The following is a 23,571-nucleotide window of genomic DNA, read 5'->3' as shown; positions in this document are numbered from 1 at the left end:
TCTTAGCGCTGATGACACCATTGACTGTCTCCGCCGCTGGGATGCCACGGGAGGGCTCCTGCCAACCAGCACAGTGAACCAGCCAGCAAGGCCACGCTGCCAGTTCGCGCAGAGCCCTGTCTAGACCTGCGTCTCAGGACTCCAGCGCCTTGCCTCTCCACGTGGCCGAATGGAGCCAGGGTGGTCTAGGAGCTTGGCGGCCTTGGGTTTGCATCTGGGCTCTGCCACTTGCTGGCTGTGTGCTCCTGGGCAAGTTTCTTAACCTTCTGAGCCTCAGTTTCTGCAACTCTAAAGTAATACCCACCTCTCAGGCCTCTGGTCAGCTGCTGAGAGAGCAGGTAGAGTGGCAGCAGAGAGTGCCTGGCAGAGGGCAGACACCTACCACATGGGACCTTCTTCCTTCCCATCCCTTGTGCCACCCCAGCCCAAGGCAATCACTCCTATTGAGCACCAGGGGACTCTACCATGTGCCCACTCTGGGCGTGAAGGAGAGAGATGCTGAGATGATGCTGGTGATGCAGGTGGCTTTGCCCTTGTCTGGGCTCAGAGGCTCTTAGGAGAAGGTACCACACAGCCCTAGGGGTTGCTTTCCCCCTCTCCTGCCCTGGAGCCTGCAGGGAGGAGGCAGGGCTTCCAGGTGACCGTGCCTGGGTAGGCTGTGTGGGTGGTAGGAGTGAATCTGGATGGGCAGCCCTGAGTGCTACCAGCGCCTCCCTGACTGCCCCTCCTGGCCTTTATCCTCTGAGCTGTGGAGGTGCACAGGCGTCTTTTTAAGCCTGGGCTTCATTCCTCTGTCCATGGGCAGAGTTGTGGATGCCATGCAGAGTCCTCAGCTTCTCCAGGTCATCCCAGCCACCCCACCTCACCCCCACCCCACCCCTACCCCCACCCCCACCAAAACCCCCACAGTCCTGGAATGAGGGAGGAAAGGCAGGTGGATGGAAAATGGTGGCATCTGGATGAGAGGCAGAACCTCCACTGAGAGCGGTAGCCAATGGCCCATCTTCCACTTTGACCACTATCCTCCCTCTGCCCCTGCAGCCCGTGGGCCATGAGGCCCGCCCGCCCCGTCATCTCTGTCCCCTGAGGCGATCGGTGCAAGCCCCGCCCCCCGGGCTTCTGGGAGCCATCTGAGAAGAGGAAAGGGACCCCCAGGCCTCCACAGGGACATCTCGGGGGGCCCTCCCTCACCCCACCCACTGAGGCGCCCCTCAGCAGTGCCCAGGGGCCAAGTTGCCCCCACAACATCTAACACAGAGACAGAGACACAGACAGGCAGACAGAGACGGACAAGAAGGCCCTGAGGACCACCAGGCCCAGCCTCAGCTCTCCCACAGCCTGGCTGGGCCAAAGCCCGAGCGGGAGGAGAGGGAGAGATGGAGGCCACCGGTGGGGCTGCAGCTGGGAGAGGAGGGGTGGCTTCTGAGTGACAGCCCAGAAGGAGCAGGAGCCTCCTTCCTGCCCTTCCCTCGCTCCCTCTCCCTCACGTGCAGAGAGCCGAGGGTGAGCGTTCTCTGCTTCAACCCCCTCCCCACCAGCCCTCCCTGTACTCTCAGAGCCCGAGATGCCTCTATTCCAGATCTGCTTGCTGCGTTGGCTCTGCAGGTGCTGCCTCTGGAAGCCTCTGTGAGCAGCGAGCGACTAGCACGGTCCCTGATCTCTGGTTAGCGCAAAGCCCCCTGGGCCGGCCTTCAGGGCAACTTGGGACACAGCCTGCACCCTGAGACCCACCCCCAGGGCATGCGAGGGGCGCCAGCCCCCTGCTCAGGTTTGTGCTCAGGACCAGCCAGGGCTCTGTCCCTCCTGGCTCCCAGGGACTGGGAAGCGCTGCAGATAGGCTCCATGGCTCCAGTGTGGGCGCTGCTCAGAAAGGGGGCTCCTGCCAGGGAGCCAGGGGTGTCTCAGCCCCGGGAAACACAGACCTGGCCTTTCCCCGCAGAACAGGCTGCGGGAGGGGACCAGGGCTCCTGGGAGACTGCCCTGGTGGGCGCTCGGCAGAATGGGTGTTTCAGGTTCACTGGCAGGGTGAGCTCCCCAAGGTGAAGGGCAGCTCTGCAGGGCCCCGGGCTGGGAGGTGCTCTTGAGCAGGGCAGTAGCTCTGACCCCTGCTGAGGCCACCTGATGGGTCACCTGATGTTGCCACTCCCACCAGAGAGGGGGGAGGTGCTCCCAAGGAGGAATGGGATGGGGTGATGCCCACGAGGTCCTGGCTCTGGTGACAGCTCTAGCTTTAACAGTCACTTCCGGTTTTTGGAACTCCCTTTCTTCACCTTCAAGGCGGGTGCTTGGATAAGAGATTTTGACATTCAGAGTCTAAGACTGTTATTTAAATTGTAGTCACTCCTTCCCATCTTTCTCCTCCATAAAGTCCCCAAGGGCTGCCTGAGGCGAGGGGAAGTGAGAGTGCAGGGCGCATGGGGGACCCAGCCGCGTCCGGGGGGAGCTGCCTGGCCAGGGCAGCTCCAGGGCTGGATGCACAGGGGGAGGGGGGGGGGCAGGGGCAGAGCTCCTGCCCTGGCTGCCCTGGGGGACCCCGTCCAGCGCTGTTTATAAGACACCAACAGAGAAGAGGGTGAGGACAAGGAGGGGGGACCACCTCCATCCAAACCAAAACCTTGGCGGGAAAGTGAGCTCCACTGAGGATGATGGCGAGAGGACAGAGGAAGGGGGCCTGTTTAAGGGTTAGAGACCAGAGACGGGCACCCGCTGAGAGGAGGCCATGACCAGTGGTGGGATAAGCTGCCCCTGACTAGCACAGAGACCCGAAGGGCTGCACGAGGAGGAGGAGGTGAGGGAGGCTGTGGAGCCCTCGAAGCTGCGGCCCCACCTCTCGCTGGGAGCAGCTTAACCAACAGAAGGAAGGTCAAGAACTGGCGAAGGGCGACCTGCTCTGGAGTCTCAGCCACTGAACACCGCGTGGTCCTTGTGCCCAAACCCTGACCCCAGAATCTGCAAAGCACAAGAGGCTGAAGCCACCAGGGAGCCGAGGGCCCAGGCCTTTCTCCCAGTGCCCCTGCCTGCTCAGCCACGGGGAGCAATGAGCAAGCGCAGTGTCCCTGCCTGTCCCGCAGGAACAGCCAACGGGGTGAGCCGAGAGCCGGGTCAGGGACGCAGCCCCACTCGTCCACATCAGGGCGGGCGGCTGCAGCGGCCACCACCACCACCTGCCCTCACACCTGTGGGAGCCTGCCCTCAACAGCCAGCCATCCTCCTTTCACAGGTGCCTGCCAGGCCTGCTCTGCTCTGCTGTGGAGTGTGTCCGGGCCGGATGGCAAGGCTGCCAGTCTGGATGTGGGAGGCCGGGCCCTGTGCCGAGAGCTGCAGAGAAGCTGGGCAGAGCAGGGCCTTGGTCTGAGTGGTGAGGTGGGTGGAGGCCGAGGTGGACTCTCGCATGAGAAGTGACCGTGAGTGTATTCAGTGGCTCGGAGTGGAATGGATTTCCAAATGCAAGCGTGGCAGTGACAGGTGTGGATGCTGGAGTTTGTCAGGTGGGTGGACAAAGGGCTTAGGAGACATGCAAAGGGAGGGGTGGGTGATGAGAGCAAACCCAAAACAGGAGGGTGCAAGAGGGCCGCCAGGCGGTGGGGAGTGCCAGGTGCGGGGTGTGTGGGGTCCAAGAGGACAGGCTGGGGGGCGGTCTGGAGCCAGCTGCTCTGCCATTGGGGAACCCAGGAAGTGGGGGTGCCCCAGGCCCAGGCAGAGAGGTCTGGGCCCCTGAGCTCTGTGCTGTGGCTCCCAGAGGGGAGCTGCCTGCAGCGGCGGGGCCAGCGGCCCAGCTGACTGTCTCTTACCTTTGGTTTTAAAAGCAAAGTGACAGTGCTTGCACACATAGGGCCGGACATCAGTGTGGGTGCGGATGTGTTTCTTCAGCATGCTGGGCTTCTTGCAGCGAATTCCACACTCCTCACAAACATACTTCCCTCGGCCGCGGCCTCGCACATATACATACTCTTCGTTTGATTTGTACCTATGAGCAACAGGCGTCAGGGTAAAGGAAACAAAAGGAGGAGAAGAGGCAGGTCCCCACCTCAGAAGATGCGCGCGCTTCCTAGCTGCGTCCGGCCCGGTGCAGGCGCTGGGAGAGGGGGACGCAGAGCCAGAGCAAACCATCGGGGTGATGGGGACAAGGCACCCTGGGGATCCAGCATGGACCCCTGCACCTGCCCTGCCCCTCAGACTGGGGGCGGCCCCTCCTCCCCTCCCAGAGCCAGCAGACCTTGGTGCCTCCTGCCGGGAGGTGAGGCCACAGGTCCGCAGAGGGACCTCTGTTCCCGAGCCAGCCGGGCACCAGCTTCTGCCCACAAACAACGGCCACTCTGGGCCACCAGCGATACAAAGAGTAAAAAATCAGGTGACAGCCACGGCTCTAGCAGCTACCACGTCCGATCGCTCAGGCTGTGCTGGGCACCTGACCCGAATTACACCACAAGCACGAGGAAGAGCCCCTAAGAGCAGAGGCTCCACAGCCAGAAAGAGATGGAACTGGGATCTGGACCTGCTGTCCACCTCCCCCGACGGCGGTGCTAAGTCTGCCAGGAAGGCCCCCAGACGCTCGATGAGGGGAGGACGAGGGACGGCCATCATTTCTCTGTCCTCACAATGTGGAAACCGGGAGCCCTGCGCCCTCTCCCCAGAGTCTGGCCTCCAGAGATCACGTGAGTGGGAGTTGCTAACCGCCTTCAGGAGCCACTCCCGTGCTGGGCCTCAGGGCCACCAGGGCCATTGGACCTGCATCAGAATGCTCTTATGTCCATTTGGAAGGAAACCCATGAGGCTCACTCATACCGTCCTCACCCAAATGCCTTCCTGCCTAACGCTACAGATGTGCAAGTCTCCGGAGCGGCGGGAAGGCTGTGCTGGCGGAGGGCTGGGGAGGGGATCCTGGTGTAATTCCAGAAGCGCTCCCTGACTCATGAGGCCTGGAGGTCCCAGGGTATGGCTGCCTGAGGGAGGCGTGGCCTCTCAGCCTGCTGAGCCTGCCTGGAGGTCCAGCAAGAGGCCTGTGTCCCCCACTCGCCCTACAACACGCCCCTGTCCACGTGATGTGAAGCTCAAGCGTGGGGGGCAGGCACAGAGGGGCAGGAGGTGCTGGGAGACTGAGGAAGAGACAGCAGCTGGGACCCCATCCTGCTCCGCAGGGGCCATCAGCTGACCCTGGAGGACATCACAGGATGGTCTTCAAAGAGGGGACTCGGGGGGAGCTGGTAGGCAGGACACAGTGATCACCATCACACACACGCACATACACATCGCCTCCCCACACTCATACACACACACTCACATACTCACACTGCCTCTCCATGCTCACATACTCACACACACCACCTCCCCATGCTCACCTAGACACACACACACACGTTCACATACTCACACTACCTCCCCATGCTCATACTCAGACACACACACTCACATACTCACACACACTGCCTCCCCACGCTCACCTAGACACACATACGCTCACTTACACTGCCTCCCCACACATACTCATACACACACACTCACATACTCATGCTGCCTCCCCATGCTCACACTCACACACACACACTCACATACTCACACGCCGCCTCTCCATGCTCACCTAGACACACACACGTTCACATACTCACACTACCTCCCCATGCTCACTTAGACACACACACTCACATACACGCACTGCCTCCCCACGCTCACCTAGACACACATACGCTCACTTACACTGCCTCCCCACACTCACATACTCATACACACACACTCACATACTCACGCTGCCTCCCCATGCTCACACTCACACATGCACACTCCCATATGCACATGCCACCTCTCCACGCTCACATACTCAGACACACACACTCACATACTCACACACACCACCTCCCCACGCTCACCTAGACACACACATGCTCACTTACACTGCCTCCCCATGCTCACACTTAGATACACACACATTCACACACTCACACACACTGCCTCCCCACGCTCACCTAGACACACACACGCTCACTTACACTGCCTCCCCACACTCACATACTCATACACACACATACTCACACACACTGCCTCCCCACGCTCACCTAGACACACACACGCTCACATACACTGCCTCCCCATGCTCACACTTAGACACACACACATTCACATACTCACACATACTGCCTCCCCACTCACACTCAGATACACACACACTCACATACTCACACACACCATCTCCCCACTCTCATCTAGACACACACATGCTCACATACACACACTACCTCCCCATTCTCATTCTTAGACCCACACTTGCTCACATATACTCATGTACCACACTCACACTCACGCTGACACGTACTCATATATATTCACACTCACACCCACACACTCATGTACTCACATACTCACTTCACATACACTCACTCAATCCCCTCACTCACACAGTGACACACACACTCACACCTCACATATTGATACTCACAAACGCACACACACTAACATACATGCATTCACACATGGACCGCTGTCTATGGGTACAGGTGAATCCTGTTTTTTGGCATCCGATGCCTCTCAAGTTGTCTAAACCAGCGGTCGCCAACCTTTCAGACCTCATGGACCACCAGTGGTCCACAGACCACCGGTTGGTGACCGCTGTCTAAACCACCCTTTCTCCCCCTGCAATCCCTGACCAGCCAGTTCAGGTGCCCAGTCCTCAGGCTGGAGGTCGGTCTTCCCCTGACTTAGGGCAAAGCACTACCTTGTGTTTGAGGGGAGGAACTGAAGGCCATGGAGGAGGGTGGGGGAGAAATGACTCTTTGTTCTTATGAAGAGCACCCTAGGTGCAGCACTTCACCCTTACGTAGCTGGCTTCCTGGACCCAGCCCGCTACCACAGCGGTCTGAGGGGGGCGCCCTTCCCCACTGCAGAAGAAAGAAGGGAAACTTGGTCTCCTCTTTGCACTGGAGGTTCCACCACCTGGCCACCTCCCTTTGGCCCTGCTCGGCGGGTCCACTGCACCCCTCCCCTCTGACATCCAGCCACCACGGCATCCTCAGCGTCCCCCTTTCCTTCACTCCAGTGCCGTAGTGGGCGCCTCCCACACTGGCCACAGCCACCCTGACTTCCATATCTGGGCTTTGCTTTAGGCTCAAGTCCAACTCAGAAGCAGGCCACCGGGTGCAGCTGTCATTTCTTCCTCCAGAGCAGGCTTATATCACACAGTCCTCCCAGGTGGAGACGCACACACACAGAAAGGCCTCGGAGATAACCTGGCCGAGCCCCAACTCGGGGAGGGAGGAAGGGGAGAAACCTCCACACCATGGACAGTGGGCTGGGCCAGGGTCAGAAATACAAAACTAAGATGCTGACCTTGGTCTCTAGTGTGAGTAACAGGTACTGAAAAGACCATAAAACAGACAGATAGATAGGTAAGGAGAGATTTAGTATAGACAATATACCAAGTGCTGTGGGTGGCCAGGGAGGCCCAGCAGGGGTCTGAACTGGCCTTTGCAGAATAAATTCTTTCATGCAGGTCTCAGTGGAGGAGTTGGGTCTGACTGAGACTCCTGTTTTGAGAGACCCCTCTGGCCAAGCATGGGGGGCGGTGTGGGCCCGAGGCCTGGGACCACAGAAGTGTTACAACTGTGTGGAGCCAAGTGGGCAGAGGCCGGGCCGGAGGAAAGAGGACACAGATTCAAGAGGTTGGGGCAGGAGGAGAAAGTGGGTAAGGAGCCTTCTCTCCGCTTCCCACCACCCACCACCAAGGCAAGCCCTTGTCCACTTTACAGGCTCACATTCGTGCCATTTCCTCGCTTTTCCTGCTGTGATTCTTCATTGAAGGCGAACGGCAGGGCTCAGAGGTCTGACGCCCAGCACAGCTCCAAAAATAGGAGGTGCCTTTTACTCTAAAGAAAGTAGTTCGACAAGTAGAGATGCTGTGGGGTGAACGACCAAGTGCAAGGCCTAAGAACCCCCAGTCAGGCCCCAAGCCTGGGCTGCATGAAGCCAGCTCAGGTGAAAAGAGTGCAGCCAGGGCCCTGCTTTGGACCAGACAGTGAGATTTGGGAGGGACTGGGCCTCTTGTGTTCAGAGAAGTGAAACTGCCAAAGAGGAGCGGTCTCCTTAAATGTGCACAGTACCTGGAGTTGCTCCAGCCTTCAGCAGGCCCTGACCTGCAGGGTTCTCCAACAATAACTCTCAAATTGGGCTCAGGATGCAGAGGCGGGAGGCCCCTCCACGACCCCACCCCCTCACTGAGCTGTTTTTTCACAGTAGGCGTTGATGTAAACAGAACTTTGTAAAAGAGAGTTCTGTAAATTTAAAAACAATTTGGAAATTACTGCTAAAGAACAGTCGCGCTTGAAAGCTTCTACAACCTCTGACTTCCAGAGTGGGAGGGGCCTCGTGCATCCTCTGATTTGGTCATTTTTAGGCAGATCCTGGATCTGGGGTCGCAGAGGGTCCCAGGGAGCTCCTGCCACCTTGAGACAGCCCTCTGACAATTAAGCTCAAGTTGTCAACCTGTGTTCCACCGGAGTCTGGGCTCTGGCCCGTGCAGCTCCTCTTCCACATGACCTCTCCAAAGGATGCCACGCTACTCCAGACTCCCTTCCTCCAGGCCTAACATTTCCAGGACAGTTCCCCAGTCCTCCCCAGCCTGATGCACACCCCTCCAGGTTGTCTTCCTTAAGACAAATGGCCCACAGCGGCCGCCAGAGGCTCTCGGGTGGGGCTGGAGCAGGACTATGGCCTCCTCTCTCCAGCCTCACTTCCTTGTTCCCCAGACAGGACTCAGACCCGGGATGGGAAAGGGACCAGATCCTGGAAAGTGAACACGTGTCTTCTTCACTAAAAACCACCAGAAAGAAAGCCGGCCGGGTCAGAGGTGTGCTCTCTCCTCGTGGAAATAGAAACAGCTGTTGTTTGTGGAGGGCTTTTGCTGTGGCAGGTACTTTTCCCAGGAATTATGTTGTGGAAGCCTTGGCACAATCCTCTATGACAAGTAGCAGGAGTTGAGGCTGAAGGTCAGGCTGAGGCTGACTTAGGAAAGTGAGCCTCAGATGCTGGCACAAAAGCCTAGCCTGTGTCCTGCTGGCAGTGGGGGGAGGGGAAGGTGCCCAGTTAGAGCTGGGCTAGGGGAGCGCCCTCTGGGGTTGTGTGCACAGCAGCCAGAGGGGATGCTGCCCAGGGCTGTCGACCATCACAGCCAATGAAATGTGTGTATACACCAGGTGCCTGATCCATGCCTGTGCGCCAATGGGGAGGTGGGGGGCGGGTGGGGGGGCGGGGGAGAGGGCTGCCTGATGGAACAGGGCCTGAGCTCAGAGGCAGGCTGGCCAGAGCATGAGGCTGGGTTCCCGCCCCATCACAGCCTCCTCATGAGGACTCACCGTCAGGAAATCGCAGCTTCACGTGGTGGCTACATTATCCTAACACATTAAAATAGAACATGACAATGAAATAAGGAGCATTTGTCCGGGTGCCGCTGAAATCACCCCGATGATTTGCATCCCAGCCTGTGGGAGCCTGTCACCCAGAGAGCTGCAGACACAGAGAACCTGTGAAGTAGGCTGGGAGGGTAGCAGCCAAGTGCTTGGGAGTCCAGGGAGGGAGGGAGACGGCGAGGAATTCCTGGAAGGATGACTCAGCTTTGGAAGCATGGTGTGTGCCTGCACACGATGACTTTTCAAGAGGAGAGAGCCTGTCCCCTGGCCCCCAGTTAACGGGTGTGTTGAGAGCGTGCCCAGGTCCTGGGAGCCTGCTGAACCCTACCGCCTCCTCACTCGGGGTCTCCTGTGGAGACCCAGCGCTGAAGCCCCATCCAAACATCTGTCTCATCGTCAGACTAGAGGGAAGGTGAGGAAGGAGGCTGGCCTTCTCCTGCCAGAGCCCACCCAAACCCAGGGAGCCCTGGGCAGCCGAGCACGTCCCCAGGTGGCATGTGGGAAGAGAGGAGAGGGCGCCCCCTTTGGTGAGGCCTGAGCGAGCATGCGGTCCTATTCCGCTGGACCCTAGACAGAGCCCCACTACCTTCACAACAGCCCCTGCCCCAACCTTAACCTTTGGGTCCTTCAGGAGGATGGGGCAGATAGCCCCTGAATGGAGGAAGGAAGAGACACCTGTAGGGGAACGGAGGAAGGAAGAGACATCAATATGTCTAAGGAAGGAAGAGAGCCTGGACCAGTATGGGGACATCCATGGTCACTGCTCCGCTCTTTCAGCACCAGACCCCGAAAACACCCTGTGGGAGTCGGAGTAGAGAAGGGCCTCCATGCCACTGCTGCCCCTTCCAGCTCCAGTAGGAGCTTCTGGGCCTCTCTCTGCCCAAGCTGTGGCCCAGACCTATTCAAGCCCCACCTCCCTCAGCCCCACGGGCCCTCCCTCCCCACTGCTGGCCAGGAGGAGGAGGCACGCCCCCAGCCCTCCTCCTTGGAAGGGTTTTACCACTCACTGTGGTGGTGAAAACCCAGAGTCCACAGAGCGCCACCACCAGCAGGTTATAAACCTCAGGAAATCATGGTTCTTAGTCTGGTCCGCAGCTTGCAAGCTAAGCAGTCGCAGAAACTTCCGAGAGACGGATCTGAGGCAGCCCAGCTGCTGGATCTGCTGACTCCCTGAGAGTCTGTGGGAACTGGCCTCCGCCTCTTTGCTAGGGGGTGACCCCTTCCTTCTGAGCCAGCCTGCACCCAACCTGGCCCCCACTGGGCAACCACACTTTCCTCCCTGGCCCAGGCTGAACAGCACAGCCTGTGGACAAGCCTCCTTGGCCCTCCTGCCACCTGCCAGCTGCCTCCACTCCTTGCCACCTTCCCTGGGGAGATGCCCTGCCTGCTCCTGGCTCCAGCTCCCAGAAGTCCTGCTCAATCCCTGGCTGGCCGCCTTCTGGCCCCAGTCTGCCAGCCGTACTCACCAGCAGGTCATAAGGCCTCGTTCACAGCCTGGCTTCTCCCCGGCCGCCTGAGGCTCATTTTGGCTCCTGTGTTGGGTGCTGTCTGCTGCCACCATGTTCCTGGGAGCCTGCCTGCCTGGCACACCAGCCCTGCTGCCCTGCTCCAGCCCAATCTGTCTTCTGCTGGCTGCTCTTCCCGGGACACACCTCCCCCAACTCTCCCGCCAGCTGGGCCATCCTTTGGTCTGCAAGCCGCCCCTGGTGACAGATGACACCAGGCCACTGCACAGATCCAAAATCCTGCTTGGAGTTCAGGCCCTGCTCCTTCCTTGGTGTGATGCCTTTAGTTCCCTCTCGTGGCCCTGACAGCATCTGTGCCTGCTAAACTCCTTCCTTGGTTCCTGGTTTCCCTGGTCTCCTTTCTTCTGAGCCAAACTGGCGCTCTCTCTGTTTTTTAGTTTTTATTTTGCAATGATCACAGACACAGCAAAATTGAACATATAGGGAAAAAATTATTCTTTCCGGAACTGTTTAAGAGCAAGTTGTCAATGCCATGTCCCATCACCCCTGAACTCTCAATGTGTTTCTTCCAGCCAAGGCCACGCCAAGCTCCCTGTCTGGTCAGGCTCGACTCCTACTGCCTGGTCCACCCACCGTGTGTGTGGGATGGCCCTCCTCAACCTGTGGCGCCCAACCAGTTCACCCTGTGTTATCACTTGAGCCAAAGGACTCCCCTGGGGCTGACCACACTCACATGCACCCCCCCGCGCCCCCCCCCCCCCCCACAGTCCTTCCTCCCTTCCTCCTGTTGGCATGTTTGGCGTAGGTGTCAAGAGGCGGCTTCTGTCATTAATATGCTGTGCTAATGCCTCTCTGGACCAGTTTCCACATTAGCAAAGTGAGGCGTTTGTATCAAATGATTTTTAGGGACTCTTTTATAATAACAGCCACAGTAGACTTTTATTGAGTGATTATCATGTGCCAAGCATTGTAAGTTTTTTACATGTAGCATCTTAGTTTGTCCTCATGAAAACCCTTTGAGATGTAATTACTGTTATTGTCTCCATCTTACAGATGAAGAAACTGAGGCACAAAGCAGTTACATAATCTACTTAAGACCAGCTGGCCACGCTGGCAGACCCAGGATTCCCACACAGAGGGTCTGGCTCCAGAGTCAGCGCCCTTCCACAGAGTGCTCGCCGAGGAAGGTGCCAGGAGTGTTCCCTGTCCTTGCAGAGGCGAGCATACAAGTAAATATGGATAATTCATGGCAGAATAAGAGGTCACCTTACTATGTGCCAGGCACTGTGCCAGGTACATTACACACGGACATGGTTTTCTTTAATTCTCAACAACTTGGATACAAAGGTACTATCATTCTCATTGTCCAGATCAGAAGACTGAGCCACAGAGAGGTTAAGTGACGTTCTAATCAGTAGCAGAGCCAGGATTTGAGCCCAGGTCTGGCCCTCCTGCTAACCTGAGCGAGGTGCTCCCTGTGGAGGGCAGGGACTGAGCAATGCCACTCACTCCCTCCGACTGGCAGTGGGGCGGGATGGATGTGCCAAGCTCTGGGCAAGTGTTTCAACGTGCCTGATACTATTGAACATTCACCACGGTCCTGAGAGGCACTGAAGAAAGGCACCCAGGGGCCCCGAAGAGCACGACTGAGGGCGCTGAGCATGGCAAGCGCAGGGCAGCAGGATGCGGTTGCTGGAAGGTGACCTGGAGCTGGGCCTTCACCCTTGGGCAGCAAGGAGCTGCTGATGCTTGGGGGGAACAGACCATGGCTGGGACCCCTCCTCCAGACCATGGGGAGAGAGCAACTTGCTCCTTATTCTAAACTGTGAGGCCATTTTAGAATAAATTGTGCTTCTCACCCCTTCACCTGTGTGTTCAGACAAGTCAATACCCAACATCCATCCCTGAACTCCAAAAGGAAACCCTCCCCGATTCTCCCCCGAGACGTCTCTTCTCGGCTGGGCACCCTCTTCTCATCAAAGGCCCCTGCCCAAAGTGGGCCCCTGCCCGTGAGCTTGGGCTGGTTCTCTGGTCTTTAGGAAAGGCCAGCTTCTCCTCAGGGAGGAAGGGGCTTCCAGCAGGCCCCCCCGCCACCTCGCCCAGGCCTTCCTGGTCTCTGAGCAGCATCTCCAGTACTGAGTGCAGAATTGACACAGCTCATCGCTGACAGGAGAGGGATAGATCCCGCACGTCCCATCAGAGAGGGTTCACCCAAACCCCATGGCAGATGAGAAACTGAGGTTCAGGAAGAGCCCCAGATCTCAGGCGTAGTAATGGCAGAGTCAGGCCTCCAACCCAGGCCCGACTCCAAGGTCAAGTTCTTCCCCACCTCCTCCAAGGGAATGATGAAATGCTTTTTGCCCAAGTCTCCAGGTCCGTGCTCACACCCTGGTGCCTCCCTGGAGGAGGCCCCACTTCCAACAATGCCCAAAGATGGCAAAGGTACGTTTGCTGTGATTTACGGCTAATAAACTCCAGTGGGCTCATGCTCAACCGCAGTCGGACCCTCCATCTGCCCAACAACCCACGTGCCATTTTTCTTCTTTGCTTTTGTTTCTCCTGTCCAGGATCACCCAGTTACAGAACTGGAACTAATGTCCACCTCCCTCCCTTCTGAACTGCTGTCCACATGGACATCAAAGACACCCGCCCTCCCCCCTTACAGCCTCCACCTGAGCCTGCAATTGCATGGGAATGAGAATGGATCAAGGACAAGGGAGCAATGCCTTCAAAACTGACGGAAAGTCATTCACAACCGGAATTCTACACTGCAATCCGCTGAGACAGTGAAGACATTCCCGGCATTGTCAGTCACGTGAAATGCCAGAAAACTAACCCCTCCTGGACCCTTCTCCAAAAAGATCACACTGATGGGGGAGGGGGGGTCGGTCTCTGTGAAAATGAGGAATAAGCTGAGAAAGGGGAAGACATCCTTTCCAGAAAAAGGAGACCCAACATACGAGGCAAGAGCATCTCCTGGGTGAGGTGAAGGGAGACCCCGAGGGCAGCTGTGTGCCAGGCCGAGGGAGTGGCCCGTGCAGCCTGGAGCAGCTGACGGCTCAGGGAGGGACTGTGGGTCAGCAAGAAGGAATTCACAGAGTAGCCGATGCTTCTGAATGTCTGAGGAAGGCGCTGGTGAGGTGAGAACGTGGGGGCCAAATCAGTAATAGATGCATAGAAAACGAAGTGAGGTTAAGAAGACTAGCTTCACTGAAGTGTTCTAACTTCACTTAGATTGGGGATGTCCTTTGAGTACTCGGAGAAAGATGCTAGGCCAGTACAGAGAGTCCACCTAACTAGACTATTGACATCTGATATTTATATTTGAGGGACAATCTTTACAAAGAGCTAAGTTTTCCAAGAACACACACACAATGAGTATCCAGAGTGAAGATAGAAAAGTTGTGTGGGAAAGAAAAAGTGACCGGAGTTCATGATGTGGCTCAGCTGTGACTTGCACGGGGCACCACTCCAATGAGAGGGCGAGAAGACGGGACGGGGGATGTGGAGGGCGGAATGGCTCTCCTGTGGCTCATCAATGCCTAAAGCTGAAAAGCTAAGACCTGGGGCACATCACTTAGAGATGGGGAGGTAGCACGGTGAGCCCAGGAGAGATGAAAGGGGTGGTTTCTGACGTGGGGAGGAGGAAATTCAGGGAAGAGAAAGGGTGTTGCTGTTTTCCATAACAAAGGTTATGGAAAGATTTGTCTCCTCAAACTCTGCACATGTGTAATTTTTATAAAAATAAAAACTGAGAGAGAGAGAGAGAGAGAGTGAGAGAGAGAGAGAGAGAGAGAGAGAGAGAGAGTTTCCTAAGAGGCTACTTCTCATACAGGAGAGACAGGGAGAAGCCAGCTTCCTCCTGGGTGCCGGCCTGACTCCAGGGCAGGATGGAAGACGGGACTCAGGCACACACTGTCCAGGCCCAGAGGACACCCTGGCTACCGCTGTGCTCCGCCCTCTGGGGCCACCACGTGTGGGGTGGGGACTCCACTTCCTGCACTCCCTCCTCTCAGTGTTGAGCCCCTGCTGCTTGAGACCCCCTATAGGAAGGGGAGGCAGTGCCTGGTGAAGAAATGGATCCTCCTTTAAATTTTAATGGGATGCATTTAGGTCTTCCCTGACAGTCTGCGGGCTCCCGGGACTCTGGTCCCAGCTACTCAGACACTCAGTCTGCCCCACGATCAATATGTCTTCTTTCTTTCCCATTTCGCTTTTCATGTTGTCTTTTTATTTTTTTCTGTCAGTGACTTGGGTTTCTTAGTGACACAACCAGCTTCCCCTAATGTCTGGAGCGGGTGTTCCCCGGGAAGTCCTTTGAGCACCCAGGAGAAAGATGCTGGGTCAGCAGAGTGTCAACCTAACTAGACTATTTATCATCGGATATTTTTATTTGGGGGATCATCTCTACAAAGGAATAACTTTCCCAAGAACAGAAATTTCCTGCTTTTGTTTGCTAAATAGCCATTCACAGATCGATTGTTGCTGAAGACCTAGAGCCATAGGTGGCTTGGACAGAAGAAAAGACATCTGGATTAGGGCTGAGTACTCTCCCCACCTTCCACCTGCAAACCATCAATTCTGCTTGCATCATAAGCAGCATTTTTCTTTTGTCCTGTTCCTATAGGAGAACTGCCCTTCTCCTCACTGATTTGGCCCCACCCCCTCCCACCTGCTCTGTGACTCTGCTCCGCCCTCTGTCCCTTCTGTCTCTCCAGCAGTGTTAGCATCTGCCCTGCTATGAACCACTGCCAGCAGCATGTGCACACACAAGAGGAGCTCTCGGTTTAAACACTCACCTGCTCAACCTCACACTCCTTCCAGCTCCACCCCTCAGCCCCCATCTTCCCTGCTTCCCTCCACAGCCAGCATCTTAGGACAGAGGCTGGCTGGGTGGCCCACTTGGTTGGAGCATTGCCCTGTATACCAAAAGGTTGCAGGTTCCATTCCCTACCAGAGCACATACCTAGGTTTTGGTATCCTATCTAATAAAAGAGTAATATGCAAATTAACCATCACTCCGTCACAAAAGATGGTGGTGCCCATAGCCATAAGGTGGTGGCGCCCAGTCCCCTCAGCCCCGCCACTGGAGTGTTTGGGCCTGTTGGCCTGGCCAGGGGTTGTGGGGACCAAACGGAGAGGCAGGATCCACCCACTCCGGTAGAGGATCAAGCCTCACTGCTCTGCCGCCTCTGGAGTGTCTGCGGTCAGCAGGGCCTGCTTGGCTGTCGCTGTGGCGACCCACGAACAGGCAAGCACGTCCGCAGACAGCACCCAGCAGGGCCTGCTTGGCTGTCGCCGTGGCGACCCACGAACAGGCAAGCATGTCTGCAGACAGCACCCAGCAGGGCCTGCTTGCCCATCGCCGTGGTGTGGAGCAGGCAGGCCTCGCAGAGAGCAGAGAACCACAGGGAGCAGGCCCAAGCTGTCAGTAGGGCATCCCCTGAGGACTCCTGGATTGGAGAGGGTGCAGGTCGGGCTGAGGGGGATGCCACCCCCCCCAACCCCGTGTACAAATTTCATGCACCGGGCCTCTATATATAAAACTCCTTCAAGTGGAACAATACACAATTAAAACTCTTCGAATAATTTCTTTAACAAATGTCCCAAGAGCCCGATGAATCACATGGTTCTTCAGCAAAGCTCTGGGGAGAAGTCCAGTGGAGACATGAGTTGGAGCCTAGAGATGGTATATAGAGTTCCCCTGGAAGGGAAATTAGACTGAGAAGAAGGTGCTGAGCCCTGAGGACCCTAATGTTTAGAGATGAGGAGATGAGGCAGAATCCCCCAAGACATGAGAAAGTGCCACCAGCAAAGGAAGAGGTCAAGAAAGATGCCACCCTGGAAACCAAGTGGACAAAGGGCAGTGAGGAGGGGGCAGCGGTCAACTGTGTCCTGTGCTGCCGACAGGTCAAGGTGAGCAGATATGAGCAGTGACTTGGACATTCTGCAGGGTGGCGGTCATTGCTGACCTTGATAAGAGCAGTTTCTGAGGGTGAGGAGCCCAAGGTTACCTGGAATGGTCTGAGAGAGGGTAGGAGGAAAGACATGGATGCGAGTGAGTACAGTCAACTCCTTCAGTTTGGAGTTTCTTTAAAGGGAAGAAGAAAAAACAGTGATATAGATCCTGTGTTCTAAAGGTGGGATAGTTTAAATTTGAACATGCTGAGTTGAGTGGTCAGCAGGGAGGCAGTGGCTGGAGTGAGCTGTTGGGGTGTGCTGTGGTGCCTGAGAAGGGATGGCACCCATGCCCTCCAACAGGATGGTCTTCCCTCAGCTCAGCACCTGAGTCATGAAGTTGGCAGGGTCTGGCATGGAATCTTTCTGCTAAAGGCCTGAAGGGCTTGGGGGCAGTTCTAGGCAACCCCATGCCCAGGAGTCACCCTATCCCACCCTCCCTGGCCCAGCCCACTGTCGGGCTTCTGTTCTGTTGCCCTGCTTTCCAATTCTAAGTTGAGGCTGGGCTGCCACTCTAAACGCAGTCCTTCCCTGCCCCTGTGCATGAGCAACTTTCTGAGTATCCCCCACCCCAGCTGGCCTGGTCTATGTCTCTCACCCCCTCTCCCACCCGCAGTTGGGCCTGGATGACTACTGTCGGAAGCCAGGTAGTTTCCATCAAGTCTAGTCTCTTCCTCTTCCACACCAGCCCTTTGGGCTGAGCTCCCATCTTTCCTTGCAACAAGTGAACTTGAGTTAGGACAATACAGGCACCACCCTCAATGAACAATATAACTTTGTCTATGTGAAAACAACATTCCCTGACAAAGGAGCCCTTCTAAAACGACCAAGGCAAAGGCGCAGGTACTGGGGAGAGAGCCAGCACATTCCTGATGGGCCTCCCAGAGGCTGCCTGGGAAACGCAGGCTTTGTCCAGGTGTGGAAGTGACGGGGAACGAGACGGGTGTGTGAGTCGGGAAATCAAGCCAACAAATAGGAATCATACACAGTGTGCATGAAGCATGGCCCTTGGATCCAAGTCAAGAGGGGGTTGGGGGAGACAGGAATGGATTCTAGCACCAGTATTAATAAACTAGGGGTGTGGAGGGACCTGGGAGGTTAGCTAGGGGAGAGGGTTGAGTCCTGTCCTTTGAAGGCTGAACAGGGTTTGGCAATGGGCAGCCCCAGCAGGCACAGAGGTGAAGCACAAAAGGGTGGGTCAGAGGTGGGCCTGGAAGAGCAGGCTGAGTTTCACTGGATGCTGGAGGTGAGGCGGCCACAGAGACCCTGGAGCAGAGGCGTGGCACAGGCAGAACCACAGTAAAAATCACTCAGTGGCACCAGCATGGAACCCTGGAGAGAAAGAGACCAGAGCCACAGCACAGGGAACGAAGAGAAACCACATCCAAATCACGGACCACGTCGTGTAGACACCAGAATTTGGAGACTAATAGGAAGGGGAAGGACAGGGGAGAAGAAAGCATCCAAGATGACACTAAGGTTTTGAGAGCTGGGTGCATCATCTGAGATCTAGATGTGGAAGAAGACGCTGTTGGTGGCAACGGGAAGGTGAGGTTGGCACATGCTGAGTTTGGTGCCCTGGATCTCCCAGGCAAAGGTGCCCAGGAGGCAGGAGAAGCAAGGGTCTATAGTTCAGGAGTGAGGTCCTAGCTGGACACCCAGATTTAGTGTCCTCGGGGCAGTGATGAGGTTTGAAACCAAGGGGATGAATGACATTGACAAGAGAGAACACTCAAGGCCAGGAGAAATCAGTCCAATTGACCAGGTACATGAGTCCCCATTGCACCCAGACTGCTGACCAACCTACCTTTCCTCCCTACCTGTCCCCATCTCACGCAGCCTTTCAGGCCTAGCTCTCTCTGATTACTCCTGCCCCAGGTGGGTCCCTTCCTGCTGTAAGCATCTCAACACTGGCAGTCCACACCTCAGTACCGAGGCTTGTACTGGCCCCCAGCACCAGGAAGGCAGAATCGCAGTTTACCACCGGGGCTTGCGATATCTTCTGGCACAGAGCACCCATAACGCACTGAATAAAAAGCTCTTCCTTGATGGCTGGATTAATTAATCAATTCCTGGGTAAGAGGTCAAGGAGAAGAATAAGGTGATTAGTGAGTAGCTGACTAGCGATAAAAAGACTCATCAACGTTGGGCTCATGCAGCATCCACTGTTGTGTCTCATCGCTATGAATTACATCTCCATGGATCGACATCATCCATCTCTACGGATCAACATGGATACATCTCAGAAACACTGTTGAGTAAAAGGAAGTTGCAGCTGTATGCTAAACCCACTGGAGTAGTCAGTGCTGTTTCCCACATCTGCCTGCTTCCCCAGCACATGGCAGGCCTGCACTTCCCGCTGCCGCTGAGGCAGGAGGGCCCTGGGCTGCTCTGGCCCGTGGCTTGGAGCAGAAGCTGAGGGATGGAAGCTTTAGGAGCCAGTGCACAGGTCGCCACCCCTCTCTTCCTCTCTCGGCCCCGCCCGCCTACATCGCTCAGTGACTCCTAGGAGCAGGACCCCCTGCACACCCTTGTCAAACGTGCTGGAATGCAATGCAAATGCTTGCTGTATTAAAAATAAAAAGGAAAGGGAGGGAGGGAGGGAGGGAGGGAGGGGGGAAGGAGTCTGAGGCAAAACCTTGGTGAGCTCCGATGGTTGTACCTGAAGGATTCACTTGGTGTTTTGGGAGGGGGGCACCTGTGACACTGGGGTGGGACAGTGGTTCTGGGGTTGGTTATATGGATGGTTGTATCTGGCCCCGTCCATGAGATGCCAGAAGTGCTCCCATTATGTGATAACCCCAATGCACTCACCAACACTCCTGGGGTTATAACAGCCTCAAGAGAACCATGAAATCAGTGGGGGTGGGAGGCACAGCGGGACTCAGAGAGGACAGCTGACCTGCCACACGACCTAATCCCCCAAAGTGCTCAAATTGGATGTGACCCGTTGAGAGCGTAAGGATATTTTTCACAGGTGACAGAACAGAGTGAGATTTACCTGGAGGGAGACAGGAGAGAAGGACGTAATAATATAAAATTCCCTGAGCCCAGGAACTCGGCCTTTACACGGGTCGCATAGCATTCTCTGACCACCTACAAAGTATGTGACTATCCCCTTCTGCAGAGGAGGAAACAGGGGGAGAAGAAGGGGACTGATGGAGTGTGACACAGGTAGGTGAGAGAGTTGTTCGGGCGCGGATGACCTGGAAAGAGAGAGAGACAGAGCAGCTGGGACTGACAGCCTGGATGGGACAGTGGGGCTAGGGTGGGTGGGGAGGAGTGCGGACCGATGCCCGGGCTGCAGGAAGAGGAGAGGGCACTCAGGTGTAACCTTGCACCTTTCAGCTGAAGGCAGACTTGGTGGCCGAGACTTCAACCAGTAGCTGGAGCTGTGAACCAACGGCGGTGGGAGAGGCTCCTGCCAGCTGCCCTCCCAGAGCTCAGGCTTCCTGAGGGACGAGGCAGCAGGGAGCCCCCTGGGAACCGGGTTTTTGGAGGCTGATGCCTCTCGGGGCAGATGCAAAGCTCTTCACGCACACCAGACCCCCTGGGCCCCAAGGACAGAGGAAAGAAAGCAAGTACAGATGAACATGGCCTTCCCAGGACCCAGTGCTGTGAGGACACAGAGACACACGAGGGCGCTCTAACCAAATAGCAGGGAGGAAACTGGTCCGTCCCCTGGAAAGTGGACCAGTCAGCATTTGAAAGCCATGTGGTCTAGTGGTTCTCAGTGGAGCTGCTGTTAGAATCCGGGCAGGGCATTTCTCCCCCGGGGGGAGGTGTCCCTGCCACTTCAGGGAGTTTGCCATCCCTGACCCCCTGACAACCCAACTCCCCAAGTTTCATTTGCAAACACCCCTTCTCTGGACACTCCCTGCTGGTCAGGGCCGCCGGAGGGTGCCCCATGGGGACCCGCACCTCCCACTCTGACTTTGTGAGTTAGGCACCTACAGGTGCTAGAGAACTGCAGGCCCCGGTGACAGCTCATGCTGGTGGGGGCTGCAGTCCTTGGGAGGTAGTTTTCCTCATGCCGTTGTCCGTCAGGACTGGGTGGGACGAGGGCTGTATCGAGAACACTGGGGACACAGACACAGGACCCTGAGACAGACACCACGGAACCTGCTTACAGACACCCATGTCCCAGGGAGCAAACATGTGGCCACACAGAACACAGCTCGCACAGAACTCCCACAAAGCGAATCTGAGACAAGGCACACCTTCAGAGCCCAGAGGGCCCTACCATTGTGAGTCCTGAGATGGTTACATCGTTAGGTTCCCAAAGACAAACGCCAAGGTGAAAATCCAGGGATGAGATGCTAAGTATTTACCAACCGATGAGCCCTGGACCCTGGCCACTCGGCACGGAGACTGGTGCAACGTGCTGCAAACTGCCTGGTTGGCAGAGCGTGAGTGCCCTGTGGGACACAGGCGTGCCAGGATGGCTGCTTGGACGGACAGAGGTGACGTTTTGGGAACACATACCAAAAAGGCAGTCTGAGCAGACCCAGGAGACTCACTATCAACCCAGTGCGGGACTGGAAACCCGCCGGCACCGACACAATGAGGGGCTGGAGGAAGACCCAGGCCCACCAGCCTGCAACACCCAGTGTTCCCACCCCCACCAAGCAGCTGATGTTCCCAAACAGAGGTGGCCTGCACATCCCACAGTGGTGGCATCTGCACGGCTGGAACTCCAGGGCACCTGGGGCGCGGCCCTGCGTTTGAGATGTTCACCACCTCAGAACGCAGATCGGCCCACCCCAGCCCTCAGGCCAGCCGGGCATGACCTCTGACTCCATAGGGAGCAGACATTGCAAACCAAACGCGATTCTTACCCTCCTTCGAAGATTTTGATCCTCGCTGGCTCCCCTCTCTTGGAGGCGGGAGCATCCTCCTCGGGCTTCCCTCGCGGCTCTTCTTCCTTCTCCACTCTAGCTACATCTTTCTGGCCTTCCGGGGAAACCAGCGAAGGGAGGTGAACCTGGCCCACCGCAGGAAGGACAAAATCATTGCCGGTTACGTGGTGATAACGGAATGATGCCTTCAACAGCATTGCGTGCTTACACTCAATCGGGGCTCACTTAGTCTCCACTCTGCCCTGTGAGGAGGTGCTGTAAGCCCACTTTACAGAAAGGAGGATGCTGACCCCCAGAGAGGTGGAGTCCCTTATTCAAGGCCAAGGGGTTAGCACGTGTCAAAACGAGAACTCTGACCAGGTCTTTTCCACGGGAAGACCAGGTCGCTCTTTCTTATACACTGGCCAGGGAGCTGCTGGGGACAGGTGCTCCTCTTGGTCTCCTCGGTCAGGCCAGCACCCAAAACAGGGCCTGCCTCTCAGTGAGGGCACGTCAGGAATGCTGAACTAATAAATGAAGACTCTGCCTGTGGAGACTAACTAGTCTAATGCTCCTTTACAGATCAGACAGTCAAGGTCACCCGGGAGGTTAAGGGCACTGCTGGGAGCAGAACGCAGGTTTCCTGAAGGCCCTGACCAACAGGACCTCCCAGAGCTGGGCTCAGAGAGGCTGTGTGGGCACTGACGGGCATGCACCTGAGGGTGGGCAGGCTCTGGGCTGGTCATCGAGGGAAGCTATTCTCTTCCACAGGCCTTAGTGGCGAGAGCTGGCTGGATGAGGACATACTTTTATTTGTATTTTGATCTCATGCAAAACTTTATTAGGTAGGTAAGACCCAGCAATTTCATTAGAAAAGAGCTATTTTTCTCCAGTGCCCGAGGCAGAATCAATTAGTTTAGGACTAAATGACCAAAATGGCCACTCTCTTCTGCTCACACATACTCCCTTTGACATCTGGGTTTCCTTGGTTCCTATCTGACCTGGGACTGACTCAGAGCACTCCAGTTTTGCTTATGAAACTCGGGTGAGCCACCTTACAAAGGTGTGCCTGTCATTTGTTTCTGTGTTAAATGCTATTATAATTTTATATTAAGTTGTTGATTTCTGCCAAGGGGGAAGCATGTACATTCTGATAAGTGTTGTTATTAATGAAATGAACTCAATTTTGTAGTAATGTGGTATATGGCAAAAATGTGCTTTATGGGACACTGTGGCTTATTTCACAAATGGACAGCCAGGCTTTCCAAGCCCTTGTTAAAAGAGAACATATCGTTTAGACCCCTGATGGCAGCAGGGGGTGGGCCCACCCTTGAATAGGGAGCCGTGATGCTGGGCTGGCAGCTGGAGCCTGCCGTGTCGGGAATGAGATTCTCATGCTACTTCATGCCACTGTCATGAAGAACCTGCACTGCTTATAGCCAGCGGGAGAAGCGACTGTATGCCCCGGTGCTGGGAAAATATGAGAATTGCAGTCCCCATGCCAGCCACCACACCTTCCCCGACAGCACGTGATGGGGCTGAGCAGGAAGGCAGTTGGCTAAGAACCAGGGAATCTGAGTGCCACTGCATGCTGGCAGGAAACATGCCAGTGAGTCAAGTGAAATATTCCAAAAATATTTTGCAGGGTTCATCTCATTTTAAGAATTTCAAATTTCAATCTGATGACTGTCCAGCCCAATTAAGCCAAATTAACTCTTCCTTTTTTTTAAATGACCTTTTAATATCCAGCCATTAAAACAGAGAGGCAGTCCAGACCATCTGAGAGGGCTTTGGAATGAGATCTAGTTTTGAATCTAGGCTCTGCCGTTTATTCTGTGGCCTTGTGCAAGTTGCCTAGCTTCTCTGTGCTTTGCCTCCTTATCCATAAAATGGCCATAGAGTACCCTAACTTACAAA

At 56.0% G+C, this 23,571-nt stretch overlaps 1 protein-coding gene across 6 annotated transcripts in view; it reads right to left on the bottom strand.

The window, feature by feature from the left end:
• HIVEP3 (HIVEP zinc finger 3) overlaps positions 1-23,571 on the bottom strand; it is a 320,556-nt gene that overhangs the window by 13,593 nt on the left and 283,392 nt on the right. For all 6 annotated transcript variants that reach the window (XM_036351227.1, XM_036351229.1, XM_036351228.1 and 3 more), the window contains 2 exons: positions 21,655-21,800; positions 3,792-3,967 (listed from right to left, as the gene is read on the bottom strand). In XM_036351227.1, coding sequence (XP_036207120.1) covers positions 3,792-3,967; positions 21,655-21,800 — 322 coding nt within the window. The remainder of the gene's footprint in view (positions 1-3,791; positions 3,968-21,654; positions 21,801-23,571) is intronic.

This window comes from Myotis myotis, unplaced genomic scaffold, assembly GCF_014108235.1.
Source record: "Myotis myotis isolate mMyoMyo1 unplaced genomic scaffold, mMyoMyo1.p scaffold_m19_p_2, whole genome shotgun sequence".
In the NCBI taxonomy this organism is placed as follows: domain Eukaryota; kingdom Metazoa; phylum Chordata; class Mammalia; order Chiroptera; family Vespertilionidae; genus Myotis; species Myotis myotis.
This window is presented reverse-complemented; position numbering and strand designations above follow the sequence as displayed.